Source organism: Nicotiana tabacum, chromosome 7, assembly GCF_000715075.1.
Source record: "Nicotiana tabacum cultivar K326 chromosome 7, ASM71507v2, whole genome shotgun sequence".
NCBI lineage: Eukaryota > Viridiplantae > Streptophyta > Magnoliopsida > Solanales > Solanaceae > Nicotiana > Nicotiana tabacum.
In genome coordinates, this window is record NC_134086.1 from 158702653 (window position 1) to 158720810 (window position 18158).

Here is an 18158-nt window from a genome sequence, read left to right on the forward strand (position 1 = left end):
TATACAAAATAGTTAGGAAGACTCAAAAATAGTAATAGAGACCCCTTACTTCTAGTAATTACAATATGTCTTAAAATAACTAATTACTACATCTAATAACTTCCAAATAAGTTTTTCTAAACCTATAGGGATTATGAGTTTCTAAAAATACAAAAAAAAAAAAAAATTAAGCCACAAAATAACGGAATCAAAACGATCGTGTGATACTAAAAAATACTGACATCAAAGAAAGTAGTACACCGGAACGAATTCCTTGTTTCAAATTTCAACGTAAAGCCTCATTTCCTTACTCATTGGTTTGTACGTATAAGGACCTCGAGTGTGGGATGGGTGTTAATTGGATATGACCAATCTTTGGAATAAGATTCTGATCTAATAATTCGCTTTCAAAAGAAAATGTTAATTAGAGCCTTATGATTGTATTCCTAGAGATTTGATCGAACAGTAACTCACCGACAGAGTTACTATACTTTGAGTACTATATTATAGATGCTAAGCTTTTGCATTTCAGAAATTCTACGACGTTGAATATTATTAAGTTGCAATTTTCAGAAATATAAGGTTAAATAATACCACTTGTCCAAACTAAACAACATTCTAATTCACCTTATTTAAAAAGAAAAACATGGCGTTTAATTAACGTTTAAAGTATAAAAAATTGAAAAGGCTTGAATGAAGTATCTTAAGCAGCTCAGAATTGATCATTGTATTGAATTACAGGTCTCAAACGGTATGCCAATACCTAATTAATTAGTGGGTTTAAAAGAAATTGGCATCTCCTCATATAGTTGTTCACTGATTGGTATGATGATTAGTTGCTTTCCTTGGGTGTTTGAAACTTAACTAGTCTCTCATGACGATTGACTCAACAAAACAGCAGTATTTCTTTAATGAAAGGTGAAAAGAACCTTTTTCGGATTTAAATTCAGTGTCGGGAGTCATTAATTCGATTAATCAGATTTTGTCACGGGATACAGTTATTAAAAGGAATAAAATGCTCCACATACGAAAATATCTGGTTAGAAGTAAAAATAAAATTCAATCATCCGACCATAGTCATATCTTCTGTGATTTATTGAAGGTGAAAGAGATTTTTTTATTTAATTATCCGAGAGATTAACATAAATACAAAGACTTGTTAACATCAACAAATCCAACAACATTTTTACTTAGCTAAAGGGCAATGAATTATTTCTACATGAAAACAAGATGTATATGATCATCAATAATGTGAATCAAATTGATATGAAAAGAGACCGTTGACATAATGCTAAAGCCAAAATAATGGACATTAACCAAAACAATATATTAATTAAAGAAATTGAGATGACTAACAAAGGGTAGCAGGTGGGCATGACTAGGTCGAATCCAAATCGATCGCTCTCATCGTTCACGTGGATAACTCTTAACTTGGTCGGCTGTTTAGGACTTTAAATATTCCAATTAAAGTCGCCAATTTGCTTTTAATTAATCTCAACTTGAGAGCTACCTATTGGTAAAAGGAGGCAAATGACAAATTAGTATACGACAAAATAAGTTTGGATCACTCTCTCTTTATTCTTTTTACATGAAAACTGATTAGAATGGTGTTCGAATTTTTTTAAGTGTGTTGAAAGAAAAAAAAAGGGGACAAAGAGTATTCAGACGTGTATATTATATACCTCTAAAACGTAGTATTTTATCTAAATATATAGTGTAATTTTTTTACGAAGAATGATCAATTGACTACCCTTATGACCATGTGGCTTCGCTATTGATGGTGTTAATGTAATCAATTAGACCGAGGTATTACTGTTAAAAGATATAGCACAATACTTATGAAGCGTGTTATTACATCTATGAGACGAAGAACGGATTCAGAAAATTAAATTGGTACGAAGGATCGATGTACCTATATCGTTTTTGTGACAATACGTGCCGAATTTATGTTAGTATCACTCTCATCGCTCTCAAATATCAGTTGTTTTATTTTGTTTCAAAATTTCTAACGTTTTAGTAGAAGAAAATGACCCAACAAATATCTTATGTTTTATTTACCGATTTCATATATTATGACTTTTGGATTTCTCATATAAAAAAAAGAGACCATAATAACATAAAAGATATTTATAATGAATTATAAAACTGATCTCCCCATAAAAGGTAATTAGTGCATCTACATCAACTGCAATAAGCAAGCATGTCTACGCAAAAGTAGATGTAGCATAATACCGACGGGTTCAATTTAACGCATAACTTTTGACGCGAAACATAAATTTATGTGTAAAATTTATTAAAATTGCAATAACGTTTTGATATAAACCTATAACTTTAAGTAATTTAATGAGTTCGCACAAGTCCACACTTTGAACGAGCATATCTAAATATATATATATATATATATATATATATATATATATATATATATATATATATATATATATATATATATATATATATATATATATGGGATATGGAATCCACTAATTCAAAAGCGAATTCCCAGAAAGTGAGAACATGCAGAACATTTGTGAGTCAAAAAGATTCCGAAAGCCAAAATACCTAATTGGGTGCTCTTCACATGAAAGAAAGATGGTGTCTTTCTTTGTGAGCTAATTAATTAGTGGTCCATGCATGTTTCTGCCGCAAGATTAGCTTGTCTAATTTAATTATTATTTATCTAAGGGGAAAGTAATGGGGTTTCAAGTTGTTTAATAAGACAATGAGTACTTGATTAAGATAAGCATTAGGACAATATTATTATTAATATATCTTCGTTGTCGTGGTTGTCCAATCGATCTAATTGGCAACAATTTCCTATGTTTTTTTTTTCTTTTTTCTTGAAACCTAAGTGTTAGGGGAAGAAGAAGAAGACCATGTCTTCATTGAAGACCCCACTTTCCAACTTTCCCAAGATTCAACACAAGACAATATGGTTGGTACATCTTTGGAAATTGATTGTCTTATATAAGTGATGGACGTGAGGTAATTTTATTATGGAGAATTGCACTTAATTTGTTTACAAAATTAATTACTTCGTACGTGAAAGTGTTAGAGAGAAATTAATTATCACATTTTTCCTTCTTGTTTATATTTTGCAAGAAGTAATATTTAGTTTTCGTTGATTTTTTTGGGGGGTTTCTTTTTAGTTTTATAAGCACTAAACGAGAGATTCATTGACGACTATATTACAAGTGAAACAATTATGAAAAGAATTCAATTTCCCCCCCTTATTTTTTGGTTGTTTGTGACAGTTTTGCCGCTTAATTAGTTAGACTTGTTATAACATGGGAGAATGATGTTTGACTTAGTTTAATAAGGCATTAAATCGTCCCCTCTGAATTCATAATGGAGTTGGAATTGGAAGTGCTATTTCAGGATTTGGAATTCATGATACAATTCAGAAGATGGTTTATCTTCTAGGCTGATAATTTAAAAATTATTCAATCATTAGCTGTACAGTTTTTTTTTTTACTAATTTGACCCAACAATCTGAACTAATAGGGCCAATAGTTTAATTTAGATACTAAATCTTATAAAGGAAATTACCAATTGAACTAGTTATGCAAAGGTAAAAACCAGATTAAAAAAGAGAATAACAGAAATGCCAATCATTTGGGAAACAATTGTCCAAATATGTTTCTCTACTAAAATAAGTGAAAAAATCATTTGGGAAACAATTGTCCAAATATGTATTTAAAGAATACATATGTAACAGGATGGCATTAATTTCAGTTCCAGGAAAGATGGTGGGAGAATCGTTGACTGCCCTTGAAAATGATGGTTTTGCTGTATTATTAGCTTGGCATTTCTTTTTCTTTTTCTTTTTATTTTGTAATTTCAATATTTAAGTTTTCCCTTTCTTTTTAGTTTAATTATTTTTCCTTGCCTCTAAGAGATTAGAGAAGAATGCGGGCCGGTTGTCCTGGGGGAAGGACCCCACTTTATTATTTAGATTCTTCATTATCCAATTGCCAACCATTATTATAACCGGATTAATAATAAATAAATAATATTCCGTATTAATATTATTAATATTATTATAATTGTTGTTACTATTAGTAATATATATTTATTATAGCAGCGCAAGGACCACGCATGGTACCCAGAGAAGGACCTAATGCTACAGCTCGTCGGTTGCACCATGGTACCAGAAATCTCTCACAACATAACTGCAAATGGTAAAAATTAGTAGTATTCTCTCTTGTTTGCGTAATTTTACGGGTAATCACTTATTATTTGGTTTTATTATACGAAAACTATTACTAACTTTTTTTTTTGTAAAAAAAAAAAACATTAAATTTTGTCCAACCATATAAGGAGATATTTTTAATTGACATAGTGCTTAAATAAAATTGAATTGTATCTAACATTTTGAGATTGACACTCATTCTTTTGAAAACAAAGGATACATTATTCTTTTTCAAATTCGACTAATTCTTAACATATATATAATCGTTAATTTATCCATTTAAGACAGAGAATAAAGATAATTTAGTCAATATTTTTTATGATTAATACTATTTTTTAATGTGTGTTGTTAAAAACATTAAACCCCGGGAGAGAATAAATGATCTAAAAATGAAGCAATGCGTGTTTGGATTAAAAAGTGGAGAAAATTAATGATGGAAAGAAAGAGGAAGTGCATGAGTTTGAGGGAGGGCGTGCGGGGCTTTTGGCAGGAAGAGAGTAATAATCACTGCACAACCAATAAGCTGTCAAGAATTGTAATTGTTGTGGGATGAAAATAGGCAGGCACACTGCACACATTCAAGAAAGTAATCAGAACCAAGCGGTATATAATATTGGAGTATAAAATATGATCGTTTAACAGTGATAGATCTAACTTTTAGTAACAGGTGCGACCATTTTCGCTGTTGTTGACTGACTAATTATTCACTAAATATACACTTAAAAAACATAGAAATGTTGGCGCACTAAACTCTCCCATTGCTCAGGGGCGGAGCTAGCATGTTTGTTACGGATTTGGAGAACTTAGTAACTTCTTCATACTTTATATTTATTTAGAGAAATTTATTAAAAATATACAAATCATTAATTTAGAACCTAATAACTTTAAAAGATTAAAATCGTTGAATCATCAACTTCAAATCCTAACTCCGTCTCTGTCAATACTCATGATTTGTGTATAAATTAAAACCGAATAATATTAGGTCTATCATATGAAACTCATTTACTTGAACAGTTAACTAAGCTAGTTTCCATGCTTGAACCTTCATATGACGCCAAATTTTATCAATTCACCAAGAATTTTCTTTCTAAAAAAATTAAAATACACAATAACAATAATAAATACTCCTATAACGTTTTTGTTCAAGCAAATTAATACTCGCTCCAATTCAAAGTAAGTGACATTTTGACCATTTTATTTTGGTTCAAAATAAGTGGTTTTTTACATAATCAAAAAGTAAATTACCTTTAGTTTTTCAAATTTACCCTTATTTACATATCCCAACATGTCAAGTTAACAATATGCAAATTTATCTAAGGTAATTTAGTCAAAATACTATTTTATTTTTTTTGGGAATTAGTGTTTTCTTAAGGGTGTGCCAAATAGTCACTTATTGTAAACCGTTATATTAGAACCAGGGGCCGCCCGTCCATAAAGCAGGTAAAGCAACTGCTTTAGGCCCTACTTTTGTGGAGGCCCCATTTTTTTTACACCTAATAGGCTATATATAAATTTTTAAGATTTTTTTATGTGAAATGAATCTTTTTTTATTTCTTTATTTAACAAATAAAGAGATGAAGGATTTGCAACTGCTTTGATTTCTGCCAAGGAAAATGCATTTGAAATTAATATCGAACCCGAATTTCATAGGAAACATGTAATATATAGGAAGAAACAATTTGAGGAGAATATTAATAGTGAAATCTCAAAATCTCTCGAAGAGTTCTTTATAGTTCATTACTTTTTATACATACTCCCTTTGGTCCATAATAAATGACTTTTTAACCTTTGTTGTGCCCCTTAAGAAAAATACTGACTCCTAGAACAAAAATGTATTTTGGCTGAATTATCCTTAATTAAAATTTATATGTTGTTAACTTGACATATTGAGATATGTAAATAAGGGCAAATTTTGGAAAAATAAAGTTAATTTCTTCTCGGTTATATATAAAAGGACACTTATTTTGGACCAAAATAAAAGCCAAAAAAGTCATTTATTATGGACCGGAGAGAATAGTAGACAAGGTTATTTTTTCACTTTAAAATAGATTTGAACAATTTGAGGCATATGAAAATATTTTTGATTTTCTATTTAGCGGTAAAAACTGAGATCACTTTGAAAAAAGATTGCTTCATCTTGAATGCTCCTTAAATCATAATAATCAACCCGATATTGATAGTTTAGACTTATTTTTTGAATTAAAAATATTTTAAAAATAGTACAATTAGAAGATAACAATTTAATTGATATACTCAATCAAATAAAAAGATTTGATTATTTTCCAAATGCCTATATTACTTATAGAATAATATTAATAACTCTTGTTACCATTGCTTCAGCGGAAAAAAGTGTTTCAAAATTAAAATTGATAAAACCTTACCTAGATCAAAATTGTCTCAAAGATATTAAATGAATTAGCTGTATTGCCAATTGAAAAAGACTTATTAAGAAAAATTGATTATAAAAATTTAATAATAACTTTGCATCTAAAAAAAATTAAAAAAATAAGTATCTCGTACAGTTTGACTTTAGGCCACGAAATTGGTCGGGCCGCCCCAAAACAAGTTGCATTGGCCATGGCCAAAGAAACAACATTGCAGCAGAAGAAAGATGCAGAATGCAAGTAGCAGAAGAGCGTTCATGGCAACTTTTTTGGTTATGTCAGGTGTCAGTGCACCCCACTCTGCTTCTCAATCACGCCCACTCTCTTTGGTTTCTAATTCCAATAGCATATCACTAATTCCCTTTGACCAATAACTCTCCTCAAACTCCTCTCTTTTAGCATTGAAAATGCCCACTGCATGCCTGTGACTAGAAGGCCGAAATATATAAGACTACTAGTGACAATATAATACAGCTTAGTTATGGTATTGTTACACAAAATTCAGATATTTTATTTTATGGTGTAAATATTTCTTTTTGCTTATTCATGTTGAGCTGGTTTGTGATTATTCAAATTTGTTAAATGAAAAAAAAAAAACAAATTTTTGCAGTAAGGATTAAGATACCCTCCCTTTAAACTTTAGAAATGACCATGTATCATTAGGGAGTTAAACGTATAGTATAAAAGATTAAGTTATTAACGGATTAAAAGTTCTCATCCTCAAGGGAGTTAATATATAGCCATTGGAAGAAATTATTGTTATGCTAATTGCCAATGAGAACAACCATTACCTAAAACAAGTATGACAAACCTTTGATAAGAAAATGGACGTTAGGATCTAACACAACTTCAAACCTAGTTCATGAGATGAGGATTGTTCAAAAATATATAATGAGCCAAATAATTTGTATTCCTGCCCGATGTGGGAACTCAACAAAATCAAAGATGATATTTCCATAAATCAAACTATTTTACTTAATTATTTTAATATTATAGAGCAATCTGATAGACCCACACTTGTTTAGTCGTTCTCAATTCTTCATGTGATTGTTTATTTGAAGGCAAAAGTGTATTTTTATTTCCCTTTTTTCCCACTTTGCACATTAGATCACTCGAGATATGTGAGATTAAGTAGGTAAAAATTGTTAGAAAAAAGGTCCGTTGTTACACTCGGTAGTGGACTTTATTTGGAAGGTAGTAATATTAGACTATGAGTGACGCATATATAGTGCATTTCGCAACATTTTAAACTTCGATTGGTGCATTTAATTACTCTCTCTTTTATTTATTTATCTACTCATTTATTTATATCTCGACTCTTCCACTATTTTGCCCTCTTCGTTTTTGAGTTAAAATTTTCAAGCAGAGTCAAAGCCGTTATGTAAAATGAAACGAGGTTGAGTAGTAAATGATTTGACATCCATCTATCTAAGGATATAATATAATACTAGTATAGAACAAAAAAATAAAATGAAAAGTTGTGTTTGGAGATGTGAGAGAAAGAGTCAATTCCCAAAAAAACAATAAAGCCACCCAAGATGATCAGACCGTGTCTTCTGGGGGAGCAGCCAAATACACACTCTCTTTCATTCTCTCTCATCTTCTTCTCTGAGTGTGCGTGTGTTTGTCCTTGCTGTCTTTATCACCTTTGCAAAGATGAACCTCCAGTTAATTTTTCATCTTTTTCTTTGCATTAAACTACGAGTTTTTGATTCTTTTCTCCCTCCCTCGTTATGGCACTTACTCTCTCTACGTAAATTCCGGGTCCAGATTTTCGTAACGTTTCTCAACTACTCCTCCCCCGCCACTGCCCTTTCTCAATAAAGTCCATAAGAGTATCAAAATACTTGACTTCCGAGGTGAAACTGAATATTGACTTGCACTCTTTCCGTGCACTTTTACTTATTCATTATATTAAAAATATATTTTCACTTTTACTTATCCACTATACTAAATTAAAAATATTTTTACTTATTCATTATATTAAAAATATATTTTCACTTTTATTTATCCACTATACTAAATTAAAAAACAATCTTTTTTTCTTGTAACTCTTATCATTAACTACTCATTTTTCAAGATTTTTGAAAATGTTATCATTATAATGGGTAAAATTATATATACCTCGTTTATTTTTTTTCTTGAAGAAAGTGAAAAGTCCATAGTAGACAACTAAAGTGAACCGAGGAAGTAGTAAACAAAACCAACACTAAATGTAACAGTCATATGTACACCTTGAATTTCGACATGTTGATTCTGTTCAGGTGGGATTTTTGCATTACCATTGGAGGAAGAAAACGGGACAAAAACAAGCTAAGTAAGGGAAGCTGAAGAAGATGGGATATGTAAGTTTCAAATATGGCGAGAGTTATGTATATTAATAATAATTATTAATCAATACTAAAATTACTTATAATGTATTTAATGATTTAGTATATATAGTGAGGCCAAATAAATTTGTTCAATAGGCATGTGTTCTTTACAAGGGCAAAAGCGAAAAGCTTTTTACAACATGTTACTAATATATAGATGATGAAACCAAACCAAAGCTCACCCCAGCCACCCAAAATAAGGAGTTTTTTGTTAAAGAGAGACAAAGGATTGCCCCAATTGCCTTGGAGTCTTTCCCACCGCCCATACGCACGCTGTCTCTCTTACCAAAACCGAACCCATCATCCCCATCTCAAACTCCAACTAGCCCCCCTTCACCCTCCATCGACCTAACCCTAACCCAAATACTACTATAACCCAAACCCCCTCACAAAAACTTTTAATAAAAGTATCTAATTCCTCCAACTCATCCTCTCTCTCTCTCTCTCTCTCTCTCTTCATTTTCCCCCAAACCCTCACCAAAAGAGAAGGAAGACCAGAAACTGAGCAACAAACAAACCAAGGATATATAGTTCTACACTTTGCTACATGAGCTTATTATAGTGGTCAGATATGGTTGATTCACCTCTTTCACCTGAAAATTTGTTGGCTGACTTCACTTCTCCTTTCCTACTTTTTTCTAGTGAAGGTTAGGAACAACCCATTGATTTGATACTTCAGCTCTACCCTCTTAGCAAATTTTCTGTTTTTACTTCTATTCAGTTCAGCTAGAATTTAATTTGCAAGTTCCAAGAAAATATACTCAGTTCTAATTCAAGAAGAAGAAGAAGAAGTTCCCAGAAAAGATGGATCAACTAACAGCTCATGGCCGTCCTTTGCCACCTCCTTTTCACACAAGAGATCTTCAGTTACAGAATAATCCTCACCAGTTCCATCACATACAACAACAACAACAACAACCCAAAACTGAAGACGAACAACAAACCGGACACCGAAACCAGAAACGGGATCGTGACGATAACTTTAGCATCTCACCAGGTTTAAATCCCGAATCCGGCTCTATGGACAGCAAAGGAAATTCGGGAGAGGGTGGTGGAGAAGTCACAAGAAGACCAAGAGGAAGACCAGCTGGTTCCAAAAACAAACCAAAACCACCCATCATAATCACTCGCGATAGCGCTAATGCCCTTAGATCTCACGTTATGGAAATCGCCAGTGGCTGTGATATCCAAGAAAGCATCTCCACTTTCGCCACCAGGCGCCAACGAGGAGTTTGCATATTAAGTGGTAGTGGAACTGTCACAAACGTTACAATAAGGTAAAAATTTTATAATTCCCACCAGCTTTAACTGCTAAGTGATATGTATTCTTACTTTAATTTTTAACTGTTAGGCAGCCAGCATCTCCGGGCGCGGTGGTAACTTTACATGGAAGATTCGAAATTTTATCTCTATCTGGTTCATACTTGCCACCGCCAGCCCCGCCAGCAGCATCGGGGCTGACGATATACTTGGCCGGAGGACAAGGCCAAGTAGTAGGCGGTAGCGTTGTGGGGCCGCTAAATGCTTCGGGTCCGGTGGTGATTATGGCAGCTTCGTTTGGAAATGCAGCATATGAAAGGCTTCCACTTGAAGACGAAGAATCGCCGGTGGGGCAGCAGGGAAGTGGGGCTTTACCAATAGTAAATAATCAACAGCAGCATCAACAGCAAATTATGGGTGGTAATAGTGATCCAAATGCTAATTTACTACAAGGGTTGCCACCAAATCTTCTAAATTCATGTCAATTACCAGCTGATGCTTATTGGGGAACAGCAGGTCGTCCTCCTTATTGATAAAAAATTTGGGAAACTTCAAAAACTAGTTGTCTTTTTTAATCTTTTTTTTTTTTTTTTGCATTAATCTTGGACATGGTTTCAGAATTCCAATATTATTACTGGTACAGTAGTACTACTACAACTTCATCACGTTTTGTTGATCACCTTTTACTTCTTCTAAAGTGTTAGTCGTGTTTGTGGAGTTATTTTAATCTGTTTAGTAGTGGTCTTTACTTTTTGATTATTAGTGAGGTATGTAAAATTTCAAGAATTCATTGTGGGTTCTTTTCTTTCTCATTTTTGTTTTTATTTTATGTGAATGGTAGAAATTAAAGATGTTAACAAAAGAGTGCATGACATGAACTGTCTCTTCTCTCATCTCTTACTTTCTTTTCCTCATAGAAGATAATCAGTCTTTCACTCCGTTTTACTTTCTTTAGAATTCTATATTTTAGTTACAGAATATAGTTCAGGTTCAACGTTTCAATATTTCTTCAAAGGGTTCATTATCTGGTTTCATAGTTTCTTCTAATTATGGAGGAACTTTATGGGGAGAGGAGGCAGCATCATTATTAGCAGAAGCGGCGCCATTATACCATCAGTTGCTCGCAGTGGTGATGTTAAAGAGAAAAAAGGAAAAGTGTAGGTAGGAAGGCAGAAAGAAAGAAAGTAGGGGAAAATAGACAAAAGAATGAGAGAACATGCAGAAAAATGGGCACGAGTGATGAATTAGGCAGAGACGTATGGGCACATTTAGTATTCTTCGAGTTTTGCTTTTTGACTGAAGTGAGTACAATATTTAGGGTTAATACTATGAAGTGAGCAGAGCAGGAGGAGTAGCTTAGCTAGGCAGACATGAACATTGGGTAGTGGGGAGTTACACGTGCACTTTTCTGAACTTAGCTCCTTTTCGAGGCAACTAACACTTTCACTTCCATACTAAGCCTTTACCCACAACAACTAGCGCACAACTTCTCTTCTCCTTGCTTTAACTCCACACCATTGAATTTTATGGGTTCAGATTTTAAATTTTTTATCTCATTTTGTCTAATTTAGTGAATTCACAATATGTTACTCCCCAGCTACTTGTACTTATTTGGTGAGTTTTTTAACATATATATAGAGGGTTCTAATCCAAAGCCACACTATATTCGCCCATGAAAATCTACCTTGACCGGCTCTATTTCTTCGATTCATAATTTAGAAGTAGATTGTGTCATTGTGATATCTATACTAGTTTATACTAGACTGTGTGTGTATTTGCCGAACCTGAAAACCCGTTAATGTTGTATTTGCCACTGCTCAATCCCATCTCTCCTTTTAGTACTACTCTCCACATCTGAAGCTAATACTATGTTTCCATTTCGGTTTTTTTTTTTTTTTTTTTACTTTGTGTTTTTTTTCCATCAAAATATCATAGAATTTTTCTTAAGCTTCTACGATGAAGATTTAACTTAGTACTGATCTTTGAGTCATCCGTATAGAAATCTTTCAAAAATAGTACGTTGTCCAGCAGCTAGAAGTAAATAAGCACTGCTTGAGAAGGAATGATCAACCTACAGATGACTACAGGTAAGTTGATAGTTTTAAAAATTCAAGAATGGTTTTAGACTTTGAATTTTAACATGTTTAGTAGCTGGTTATTTGTTTTATACGCGTCATTATTCCAACGTGATTACTATGAAAATTACGTGCAATTATCTTTTTAGCATAAGTCTAACAATATAGGTAAATCTCTATAAAAGTAATAATTGACAACGTGCTAAAAATGACGACCAAGCAGTTATAATTAGTTAAACTACACTAACCCTGTAAAAAGAACTTATAGATTGCCACTGCAAATTATTTAAATTCTTAGATGCATATCAATTCGGATTAATATATAGCTAGCTATGGATATTACCTCTCTTTTCTTCTTGTTTCAAACAAATAAAAATGATTAAAATCTTTCTATTCCAAATCATGTTTAGTTTAATTCCTATCATTTGCCTGTATTATTCATAACTATCTTTGTGGAATTGTGGTATTCCACTTCTTGCTTGTTTTTGGTCCAAAGACTAAATTCTTAATGGTAGTTAGGTTGTATATTCGACAATTTTTCAGATTAATTAATCACATTTATATGTTTCAGATATATTTACTTACTTTTGAAGACCATTCAAGTGTTCATTTTCGAAATTATGGGAAAAATAAAATAAAAACCTTGATGGGGTAAACTTGGAGTTAGAAAAACTATGGTTTGATTTACTGCAAAAAGTTCAACAGCCCTCTATATTGCATCTGGAAAACTTAGCATGTTATCATTAGAGTCACATTATGTGACTCACGTATGCTTGATCGACTGATAATATTCAACCACAAAACTGCTATATCCTTCGTGAGGCTCCAGTTCCAGTCATTGGGATCAGCTTGATTTTGCTCATTTAGGCGAATGATCATATTTATTTTTCTACTTATTTTTGTATATACGTAGAGGCGCTGTGATCTGTGAATGGTCAAGAAAATACGGTTATAAAGCCCTACTACAAATCTGCTTTGCTCTTATCCGTATACTGAGCAATTTTGTACATAAATATTGAAAAGAAATCAAAATTTCTATTTGAACTCTTTCAAGATTTCTTCTTTATTTTATTTTATTTTGAGTTTGTCTCCGTTTCGTAACTGTTATCCATTATCTCTTACGGAGGTCGGAGCGTGTCTTCATTTCGTAAGTGTCATTTATATAAGAACCCGTTGTTGTTCCTAATCGCTTGATTTCTGGAATTCGTGAGACAACTAACAGAACGATAGGCCTTGCAAAAAAGTTCAAGTCGAAAGATACACTATGCATTTGGTTGGTATGAATCGGCTTCCTTTTTTATTTTCTCTGTATATTGTCAACGAGAGAATCACAACCATGTATTTCTTTTGATATATGTTAATCTCATACAACAAATTCCATTATGCGCAAAGATAAATTAAACTCCATTTATGAATTCCATTTTAATATACACCATGTCCCAGCGTTCAACCAAATAAATGTTGAAACATAACACAAAGGACTGGTGATTTTATACTTGAAGGCTGCAATCTGGATTATAAAGATAGATATTCAAACTGACTATGTTGGTCTTTGTTGCAGTTTACATTATTAAGGCTAAAAACTTGTTGAAAAGTAAGGAGAGATTCAGTGTGCAATGTTGGACGGTTGGAGGCCGTCAAAGAGAAAAATTGTTTTGGGCTGTAACAATACAATGGGCTGTGGCAGTCGAAATGACACCAGGTAGCCACTATAACTATAACTATAAAGGGCTGTTATTTAGGAATGAAGAATTAACTCAAATAGCCGCCCAACTAATTTCTTAAACTAAAAATATCCGACGGATATATAATGTATATATAGTTCATATAATATATGCATAACTTTGTATAACAATGTAATCTATGTATACCAGCTAGAAAAAGTAAATATTGAATCTGTGTGATGACCCAAAAGGTCATCTTATGTTTTAGAACTCGATTCTGTATTTCGAGGCCTATAAAATCTCATTTTTACCCTTCTTAATTTACGTGCGCAATCCGGGCATGTTTCCGGAAAGCTTTTATGTTGAAAGTTGATGAAAATAATAATTTTTGTCTTTAAAAGTTGATTTAGTTGACTTCGGTCAATTTTTGAGTAAACGAACCCGGACTCGTATTTTGACAGTTCCGGTGGGTCCGTATCAAAATATGAGACCTGGGCATATGCCCGGAATCAAATTCTGAGGTCCCTAACTCGAGAAATGAATTTTTGATGAAATTAAAAAACTGAAAATCTAATAGTTTTAAGAATTTGGTTAATGTTTGATCTTGTTAGTATCGGGTCCGTATTTTGGTTTCGGAGCCCGGTACAGGTTCATTATGATATTTAAAACTTGTCTGTAAAATTTGGTGAGGAACGGAGTTAGTTTGACGTGATTCGGACGTCCAGTTGTGAAAATAGAGGTTTTAAAACTTTCTTGAAAATTTCATTCAATTTGGTGCTAAATTCGTAGTTATAGGTGTTATTTTGGCGATTGGATCGCGCGAGCAAGTTCGTATGATATTTTAGGACTTGTGTGCATGTTTGGTTTGGAGCCCCGAGGGCTCGGGTGAGTTTCGGATAGGCTACGGGATGTTTTAGACTTTGAAATCTAGTGTGTTTTGCTGCATGAGTGTTTCTAGTTTCCTTCTTCGCGTTCGCGAAGCTACTCTCGCGAACGCGAAGTATAAGCTGGGTCGGGGATGGGTTTGTTCATCGCGAGCGCGGTGGCCAAGGAGGATAAACCATCACGAACGTGTAGGCCTTTGGGCTGGTGCCTTTCGCGATCACGACAGGGCCTTCGCGAACGCGAAGAAGGCCTGGCCAGTGATTTAAAAACAGGCCAGAACGGGATTTTCTCAAAAATTTCAAAACTCTTTCATTAGAACTCAACCTAAGAGCGATTTTGAAGGGAGAAATCAACACCAAATCATAGGTTTGTACTCTTTAACTCATTTTCTTCCATTTCTAACATCGCCCATTGAATTCCTAGCCCTAACATTAGATCTTCCATGGTAGAAAACTAGGGATTTAGGAAGAATTGAGGATTTTTGCAAAGTGGAATTTAGACCTCGATTTGAAGTCGGATTCCAAAATCAAATGTATATCCGGGCTCGGGGTTGAATGGGTAAATAGATTTTGATACGAACCTCGGGTTTTGACCAAGCAGGCCCAGAGTCGATTTGAGAAATCTAAATTCATGCATTGCAGTTGATTCCTTTAGTAATAATTAATGTTATTGAGTTAATTGTGGCTAGATACGAGTGGTTCGGATGTGGATACTAGAGGAAAAATGGTAATTGAGTATCGAGTGGCCCGCGGAGCGAGGTAAATATTGTGGTTAACCTTGGCTTGAGGGATTAGGTCTTATTTGCCTATTTGCTACGTGTTTGAATGTTGAGTACAACGTATAGGTGAGGTGACGAGTACCTATGCGTTGTTGTTGAGTCATAAATATGCTAGTGAGTCTTATTCATAAAAGTTTAGCTTTCCGTGATCATATTATCCATGCTTAGACTAGTTTATTGTTATGTTGATTGTTCTTATCTTATGTACGGATTTTGGTAATAATTGAGTATTGACTCAGAGTCGAAGCTGATATTGTGGAAGTAATTATTGAAGTAAGACTTGTTGTTATCATTTCTATCTCCATATTATTATTGTTCTTTGTTTTGGTGAGGGAGAGTGTTAATGCACGAAGGGTGATGTCGTGTCATTCTTATTTGGTTTATATGGTGAGGATGAGAGTAAAAGCACGAAGGGTGATGTCGTGTCATTCTTATTTGATTTATATGGTGAGGATGAGAGTAAAAGTACGAAGGGTGATGTCGTGCCATTCTTATTTGATTTATATGGTGAGATTGAGAGTAAAAGCACGAAGGATGATGTCATGCATTTTTTTGTTACTGTACTTACTTGTTGTTACTGGTTCAAGGTGTACTAGCTGTTTAAATTTCTCTACAGATGTGATTCTTTATCTTGTAATCCCTCTCAGCATGTTTCCCCTCCCGTTATATATGTTTAGCTTCTATTAGCTGTTATTGTGCTCTTATATTTTTTGACTGCACATGTTTATGTATGTTTCTTGTCCTAGCCTCGTCACTGTTTCGCCGAGGTTAGGCTCGACACTTACCAGTACATGGAGTCGGTTGTACTGATATTGTACTCTGCACTTTCTGTGCAGATTTTGATACTGGACTGAGTTGACCTCGAGTTTAGCAGTTGGACTTGATCGATAGGAGACTAAGGTAGATCTGCTGGCATCCGCAGACCCTGGAGTCTCTTCCTAGACTTGTTACTTTACTGTTTCTTTTTTCCAGAATAGTGTATTATCTTTCAGACTTTGTATGTAATAAATTGTAGTAGCTCGTGAGTTGTGACTCCAGATCCTAATTGTTTCAGTTACTTTGGGTTATATAATATTCCGCAACTCTGTTTAGCTTCTGTTTGGCTTAATTAAATTCTATTATCAAAATTTGTTGAAGTTGATTTGTGAACTCTCTAACGTTGTCTTGCCTAGCAAGTGAAATGTTAAGCACCATCACGGTCCCGAAGGTAGAAATTCCGGGTTGTGGCAATCTGGTAGGCTATTTGTGTAACAATCCCTTTAGGAATTAGCCATTGCGTCCTGAATTTTAGTTTTTCAGTTAAAATTTTTGGGACAAAAGTATTTTGAATTGTCGTAAAGTAAAAAAATATTATTTTAAAATTTCATGACAAAATAAGTATTGGCTAATCTCTAAATAGCATCCTTGAGAATGACTATCTGTGCACTTGCCCCGCTGTGGCATGACTATTTTGCCAAGCTACACTATACAACAAACTTTAGCTAACTAATATGCACGCTTAGATAATTTTACCTTTTTTTTTCTTCTTAATTTGCTCGCCGGAATAGCTGTGATTTAGAAACCACAACTCAAATCGTTATGTTCAAGCCAGGATGATAGTCGTAACCTGGTTGGCTCTTACCTATATGGACTATTATAGAAGCTTCTAATATGAAAAATAACAGCACGTATAGAGGATATGAATACTGGGGAAATGTTTGCAAAATCATCATTTCATCTCCTTTCATATTTTCCTTCACTATCATCTTTCAATAAAATGATAATTGAACCAATGTTCTAACAAATATTACGTTGCAGTAAAAAGAGAGAAAGAGAAAGAAAAAAGAAATAATAGTAGTACGTTATTCTTAACGAACGAATCCAGCCCAAAACCAAATAAACAAGTAATGGCCCATAAAAGCCTTCCTCTGCTAGGTGAAGCTAATTGTGTAATGATCCCAATTTTCATACATTTGTTAACATTTTAAGAACTTTTCACATACGTATTTATTCCTCATGTCAAAAAAATGTGGTTCAGTTGAAAACCAACGCTACAATTCGCCTCAATCATAAACATTTCGTTTGATGAAAATAGGAGTTTTTCAGATTTAATCACATTTCTGATAAACAGAATAGTGACTTCTTCTCTTATTTAATCAGATCAAGGTAATCTTGTCTGCGTTTATTTTCTGACCGCTATAAATAAATAAGTTAACCAGTAGGAGGAAAAGAAGAGGAAATTGAAGAGTCACTGGTGAAAATGGAACTTGCACTATTTGTGAAACGTCCAAACAAAAGCAATAACATTCTTGATATCGCACCTGATTGCACCAAATAAATGAATACATGATATATATTTTTTATACACGTATTTATGTGACATGATTTTAATATTAACTTTTAAATCTTAATGTTAAAATACTTAATTTGATAAACACCAAATGCTAATAAGCATTTACCTAGTGTAATTTGTACCAATATTTTATGCTATTTGACAGAGTTTAAATTGTGAAATGTTCTCTTTTTGGATATTTGAAAGACCCAAACAAAGAAAAAGGAAATCCATTTAGGTCAAGAACTTGCGACAAGA

General features: G+C 33.3%; 1 protein-coding gene across 1 annotated transcript; it reads left to right on the forward strand.

Annotated features, from left to right (window-relative positions):
• The first annotated feature begins 9266 nt into the window (after positions 1-9266).
• Positions 9267-10946, forward strand: LOC107810396 (AT-hook motif nuclear-localized protein 24-like). Its single transcript, XM_016635174.2, has 2 exons — positions 9267-10204; positions 10279-10946. Exons 1-2 carry the CDS (start codon positions 9732-9734, stop codon positions 10718-10720), a joined length of 915 nt encoding a protein of 304 aa, XP_016490660.1. The 5' UTR covers positions 9267-9731; the 3' UTR covers positions 10721-10946.
• The last annotated feature ends 7212 nt before the right edge of the window (positions 10947-18158 follow it).

What these genes read in the sequence shown, in the direction of transcription:
- LOC107810396 (XM_016635174.2), top strand. Translation starts at nt 9,732, where the DNA reads ATGGATCAACTAACAGCTCATGGCCGTCCTTTGCCACCTCCTTTTCAC. An exon ending in GTCACAAACGTTACAATAAG is followed by an intron (nt 10,205 to 10,278) that starts GTAAAAATTTTA and finishes TTTAACTGTTAG; the next exon opens with GCAGCCAGCATCTCCGGGCG.